The sequence below is a fragment of the Ptychodera flava genome, chromosome 6 (assembly GCF_041260155.1).
Source record: "Ptychodera flava strain L36383 chromosome 6, AS_Pfla_20210202, whole genome shotgun sequence".
In the NCBI taxonomy this organism is placed as follows: Eukaryota; Metazoa; Hemichordata; class Enteropneusta; family Ptychoderidae; genus Ptychodera; species Ptychodera flava.
The window spans coordinates 2,837,501-2,844,034 of record NC_091933.1 but is presented as its reverse complement, the minus strand read 5'-3'; the positions used below and the strand labels follow the sequence as shown (position 1 = coordinate 2,844,034).

The 6,534-nt window shown below is 39.9% G+C and overlaps 1 protein-coding gene across 1 annotated transcript in view; it reads left to right on the top strand.

Moving 5' to 3' along the window:
• LOC139134586 (calcium-activated chloride channel regulator 1-like) overlaps nt 1-6,534 on the top strand; it is a 29,901-nt gene that overhangs the window by 1,028 nt on the left and 22,339 nt on the right. Inside the window, exons 2-8 of the mRNA XM_070701496.1 lie at nt 1,773-2,067; nt 2,739-3,013; nt 3,413-3,661; nt 3,854-4,078; nt 4,450-4,746; nt 5,382-5,609; nt 5,918-6,182. Coding sequence (XP_070557597.1) covers nt 1,773-2,067; nt 2,739-3,013; nt 3,413-3,661; nt 3,854-4,078; nt 4,450-4,746; nt 5,382-5,609; nt 5,918-6,182 — 1,834 coding nt within the window. The remainder of the gene's footprint in view (nt 1-1,772; nt 2,068-2,738; nt 3,014-3,412; nt 3,662-3,853; nt 4,079-4,449; nt 4,747-5,381; nt 5,610-5,917; nt 6,183-6,534) is intronic.

The following is a 6,534-nucleotide window of genomic DNA, read 5'->3' as shown; positions in this document are numbered from 1 at the left end:
AGCTTAAACAAATGAGGACGAGACAGGGCATGGTAAAAATTGGCATGCTATCCATCTGGCTTTTGGAAACATCAATCGGCGATAGCAAATTTGAGTGTAGAACTTAAAGTATGTATTACATTGTTGATTTTATGCGGACAATAATTTATATATCTTAATAAATGGTAGTATTCATTAAGTTACTTCCGAACACACTCATAAATTAATTAACGACTATCGAGAACAATCTTATTAGAAATGCATAGCCTTAAACTTCAAGCGTGTTTATGAAGACGTTCGCTCGATAACTTTGTCGTTAAGCGTATGTTTAGATTGTATGTAGATTAACTGATACTTGGGTGTTAATTTACCATAAACATTGTGTTGTTTGTCACCGTTTCCAATTAACATATAACTGTCTGAATTCATAAAGTCGGCTGAAGAAAAAATGCATCGGCGGCTTACACAAAATATACCAACCTTCGTGCCGGATACAGCGACGAATGATCTTGGGATGTGAGTCGCCTCTGTAACAACATAAGACATGACTGATTTCACTGATCAAAACGTTCTTATAGGAAAGTATGGTAGAGCAGCTTTCTTGATTTTATATTCTGCACTTTTTCTTATTTGTATCTTTTCCATCTTCCTTAATTTTGTTTTTCCTTTTCCTTGTATTGCATTAAACTGCAAAAAAATTAAACCAAAGAGCGTAATTTGGTAGCAAAAATTATGAGAGCAATGCATTAAAGTTTCCTATACATTCGCATTGAGATCAGATAAGGCATCGTTTTAGCGGGTTTTTTAGTTGACTTCGAACCATTTTGAAAGTGTTACAAGTTCACGCCATTCACGATGAGCAAACAGAGAGCCCCGTTCCTCAACTTAATTATGAATGAGGTAAACAGAGAGACGATCACGCCACAGAATTCACGAGGTAGGCCAGCAATTATAAGTCCAATATCTCACAAAGTGAGTCAGTCAGAAAAAATAAGGCAAACCAACGAATGTGTACCATTGCGATATATTAGGACTTATGTGGTGTCTTATCTGGCGTCTTTGACATGGCAAACTAGAGTAACTGTTACCACACGGATTCAATATTATGCCTGAACAGTCTCTTAAAGCTTCGTTCCATTGTTACGGGTAACTTGTTTACCGCCGCAGTGGAACTAATATGTTTTCACTTTTCCTGGTTTTGTCTTCGACGTAGAGAACACGTTAAGAACTCGTTCTGACTTGTCAGCGACAGTGTTAAGACTAAAGTATCGATTTTGCGGTCATACGAAATAATGAGTGTTATGGAAATGTTACGTTTCAAAGAGACGCGACTGTACGGATATGAAAGATCTCTATGGCAATTAACATAATCAGAGGTTTCTTATTTCCGCGTCTAGTACTGTCTTCACAAACGCGGAAAGCTTTAGATTGTGTTGCCTTCAACAAAGTTTGAATCATAATACCGATCTTTAAAACAAAAGTACAAACCCGGATAATCAATGCAAGTAACTGAATCAAAAGAAAGTAGAAATTCCAGTCGTACGCAAAACACCATCCGAGGAAATCGCCATCTCAATTACAAGTGCCGTATTTTTGAAGGACAGACGTCTAATTGGACAAACCTGTCCACAAAGTATAGTGGTGACCTTGGTAAAACAAATGGCTATAGCATCCAGTGGCTACTGCTTATCTGCTTCACCAAGTAGGCTTGTCATCGAGGGCTTTTCAGTCAAGTTGATCGATTGTTTATCGGAGCCGGTGTGCGCAAAATTTGTTTCCCCGTTCTGTTGCAGGAGATTTTTACTAAGGCATCGGCCGCCCTCTACGTTGCAACAAAGCAACGGGCATTCTTCAAAGAAGTGACGATCTTGCTGCCACAGGCATGGAGTGACGACATGGCAAATAGCACCGCCACGGGCGAACTTTTCGACGCCGCTAATATCATAGTGTCGAACCACGAGAACGTCGGGAGAGAAACACCGTACACCAATCAGTTTGGCTCTTGTGGAGAAGAAGCTGAGTATATACACCTGACGGACAAGTTTATTCTGGACAGTCAATGGACATTTGAAAAGTATGGTAACCCAGGTGAGTAGATATAGGTCCAAAGAGGTTAGTATGATCGTTATGCTATTGTTTATGCAAAGTAATCGTTAAAGTTTTTCGCATAGGGATTTGGAGAATTTGGAGAGTGCAACCGAGATATTTGTTGAGTCTCTGACGATATTGAAATTGCAGATACTTTCGTTTAGAAAGTTAAATTATTAACAATGATTTATTTAATGGTAAAACACCATGTTCTGGTTGGTTTCCCCAGTCGTTTTCTCGGTGTAAACTGCAGAGAGAGAGAGAGAGAGAGAGAGAGAGAGGAGAGAGAGAGAGAGAGAGAGGGAGGGAGGGAGGGAGGGAGGGAGGGAGGGAGGGAGGGAGGGAGGGAGGGAGGGGAGGGAGGGAGGGAGAGGAGAGAGAGAGAGAGAGAGAGAGGAGAGAGAGAGAGAGAGAGAGAGAGAGAGAGAGAGAGAGAGAGAGAGAGAGAGAGAGAGAGAGAGAGAGAGAGATTCAACAGAAAGTCAAAGAAAATCAGAGAAAGACAGAGAGCGGGGACAGGAAAGCAGGGAGGGAAACAGAGATTCCAGTAGCTCATAAGCGTTGTTCCTAAAATGTACGTCTTTGCATGTATGTCTGTCTATCTGCCATGTGTGTTTACGTATATTAAAATTTGCGTCTAAAACTGTGCCTGTGTCCTTATTCAATTCCAGAAAATGTTATTGTGCACGAATGGGGTCATCTGCGCTGGGGTTTATTCGACGAATACCCACGATCTCAAAATGAACATTTTTACTTAAACAAGGACAGAGAAGTAGAAGCAACGCGTTGTTCACTTTCCGTGATTGGAAAGGAGTACGACTCCAAAGGAAAACGTTGTAACATTAATCCGAAGAGTGGAAAATGGCCGAAGGATGATTGCCGTTTCATTCCCGAAGCAAACAACTTTGCAAAAGGATCGTATATGTCAGCAAGTTTTCTCGCCTCTGTGAGTAAACAATGATATTTATCTCACTTGGGAACACTGTCCAGATAGAATTGTCTCAACAAGCAACGCCTTTCAATACTGGCAGATGGCATTCAAGGGGTCACATATTACAATAACATATAAGACTCAAGTGGCCGACGTGTGTAAGGTGATAATAGAACGATGTGCATTTCAATTCAATTCAAGGATAGCCTGATTAAGTGACGATATGTTATTGAGATTTTTATAAAATCTGTCGATGATATCACAGTTATGGTCAGACAAAATCTTTCACTGGCAAATCCATCTTCCGATTTTATAAAAGTTCTATATAGACAATTTTAATGTACGAAGAAAATAACGTGTTCCATCTTCGTTGAACACACTTTCGAGGCACTTGACGTTTACTGTACATTTCAGGTTACTGAATTCTGTCACAGTGACGTCACTGGTGATCCAACGTCCCTTCACAATACTATGGCTGCTAACCAACAGAACATTAAGTGTTCATACAGAAGTGCATGGGACGTAATGCTTGAGTCAATAGATTTCAAGAATGGCAAAAATCCAACCCGGCAAGTGATTGACACCACGCCGAAATTTCGCGTCATTAAGTCGGCTCCACTTCGAATAGTTTTGGTACTGGATGTGTCCGGAAGTATGAATGCTGTAAGTTTCATAATGACAACCTGTTGAGATTGTGTACAACTGAAGACATTTTCTTCTAAATGATGAAGTCAGTAGGATAAGATTATATGCCTTGCATATCACTGTTGTGTTAAAGGTGTATATATTCACTGTATAAACCTCAGCATTATATAAATCAAAACGAATTCTGTTTTTTTTCTACTCCATGTCAAGAACGATCGAATAAGCACTCTGAATCAAATAGCGACTAAGTACATAGAAGCGACTGTCCCGGATGGTCACTTTGTCGGGCTTGTAGAGTTCGACACTACTTCAATTATAAAATCGCACCTAACTGAACTTCAGACTTCGCAAGATCGCGCTGCATTGGCAGATTTGCTACCAACCGCCACCAAAAGTATGACGTGTATTGGATGTGGATTAGAAAATGGCGTTGAAGTAAGTTTTCTTTTCAGCACTCATTGAATGGGTGATATGCGTTCCGCTTTTTGCACTTTAGTCAAACAGTTAATTTGAAACTAAACCGCAGAGAGTTCAAGCTATTTGGCCGATGGGATTTGGAACTCTTGCCATAAACCTTGTATTAAAATTAAGCATTATTTTAGCACTACTATGGTTTATTTCTTCGCTGTCATGGAGACTGACTCTTAGTCTCTATCCCGCACGTTTAGCTGACATTGCGAATGAATAACTAATGTCAAAGGATTCAATATCTTCTACAAGTCTTCTGGCATCTCCTCACAAACAGAATGGGCCCTAAAGAACTCAACGTTAAATTGTGTTTACGCTTCCCTTTTTGTTATTCCAAGATCTTAGAGTACGGGGGACAAGATGCTAGGGGTGGTATATTGTTATTGATCACTGATGGAGCAGAGAATCGTTCTCCGTACATAGATGACGTCAAACCGACATTGGTCAGTAAGGGTGTCTACGTGGATACGGTGGCATTAAGCGATCGAGCAGATGGTAACCTCTATAACCTGTCTGTAGAAACTGGTGGTATTCCATTTTACTACACCGAAGGTAACAGTTCTTCGGGGCTGAACGATGCTCTAACGGCAACTATAACTACGAGGCTTGGCGGAAGTCCTAACGTGCCCATTCAGGTAAACCTGATTTGTATAAAATGGTATATTTCAAGGGAAACCCTGAAAAATATCATTTTAAAATTTGAAGCCAATGCTTGCGTTTACGCCTCTGCCTATAATGCATAAAAATGCAACCCATACAGATTGAATCCTCAGCACTCCGAATGATCCGTTCATGGAGACGATGATCAGGTGTTTATGATGGGTTTACAAGAGAGGATTGGTCTCCTCTGAATCTTGTATAATAGAGTTAGGTCACAAAACAAGTTGTTTAAGAGGTAGTGGCACTGTGTTGTTTTCTGCCAAGGGATATTTCTAACAAAAATACGACGATCGCCTGTTGACCCATGTCAATGTGTTAATCGCCTACTGCGCATGTCCCTATCATGGTACTCCATACGTTAAACCCGACAGTAACACGTGGCCATGCCATGTCCATCGTGCAATGCTAAAGGGAGATCTTTGCTCGCTGACATTGCGATTATCAAGTGGGCTTAAATTTGAGTCTTTGTGCTAGTACATCACAATATTTTTATTATCGATGACTCCATTGTCATATGATATGATATAATATCGCCGCCAGAGTTAAACCAAAGTATAAACGTTGCCCCTTAAAACACGTAATGAAGGCCAAGTTTTTGATTTCCACTCAGTTATGCAGCGAAAAGAACAGCATCACAGATGGCGGCAAGATTACGGGATCTGCTTTCATCGACTCCACGATCGGAAAAGATACCATATTTTTCTTTCTCTGGTCCACGTCTGTGATTTCTGTAGTCGTAAACAGACCTAATGGTGACGTCATTGACAACAGCTCTTCTGAGTATAACAGAAACGACGCAAAGAGAACTGTATCTGTTGTAATCACAGGTGTTGCAGAGGTAAGGATTAAGGGTCATATATATATATATATATATATATATATATATATATATATATATATATATATAATATCCCATGGTATATATATATATATATATATATATAAAATTTAGTTATATATAGTTATACATAATTTAGTTATACATATAGTTATAGTTATCATCTAAGGAATGACCTATATATGCTATACATTAATTTTCAGTAAATATATTGATATATATATATATATAATGAATGATATATAGGTATATATTAACGTATTAGTAAATTGTACTATAAATACTTCGGATATTAATTTGTGTTCTAGCCTGGTGAATGGCTGTACGAAATCACTGGTCCCGCCCAACAGGTCGAAATCTCCGTCCAGTCCATTGCCAAGGACAACGCGCAACCAATACGCGTCACCACGACTACCAGCAACTCGCTCATCACTGAAACGCCAGCAAAGACAAATATATATGTTCAAGTATTCCGAGGATACACTCCGATATTGAAAGCAAGTGTGATAGCAACAGTAGAAAGACCAAATCCTTACAGTCCAGTAGATGTGCAACTCATGGACAATGGAGCAGGTATGAATTTTGATCTCACTGCTATTATAAAGGCTATAGTAATTACCTTCAATCCATCACTTGGGAATTGGAGAGTTCAATATTAACACACGCCAGCAAGGGCAAGATCACGATTTGTTGCCCGCCCAAGGGATGGTGCTCATGACGGTAATATTGATGATGCCCGAGCCGAAGGCGAGGGTATCATCAATATTACCGTCATGAGCACCAGCCCGAGGGCAGGCAACAAATCGTGATCTTGCCCGTGCTAGCGTGTGTTATTAATTTTATTACACCGAACAAACACTTGCTTTCGAAACTTTGCTCAGAATGCAGTCAAGTGTCGAACGAGACTCGCCACAGTGAAACGTTC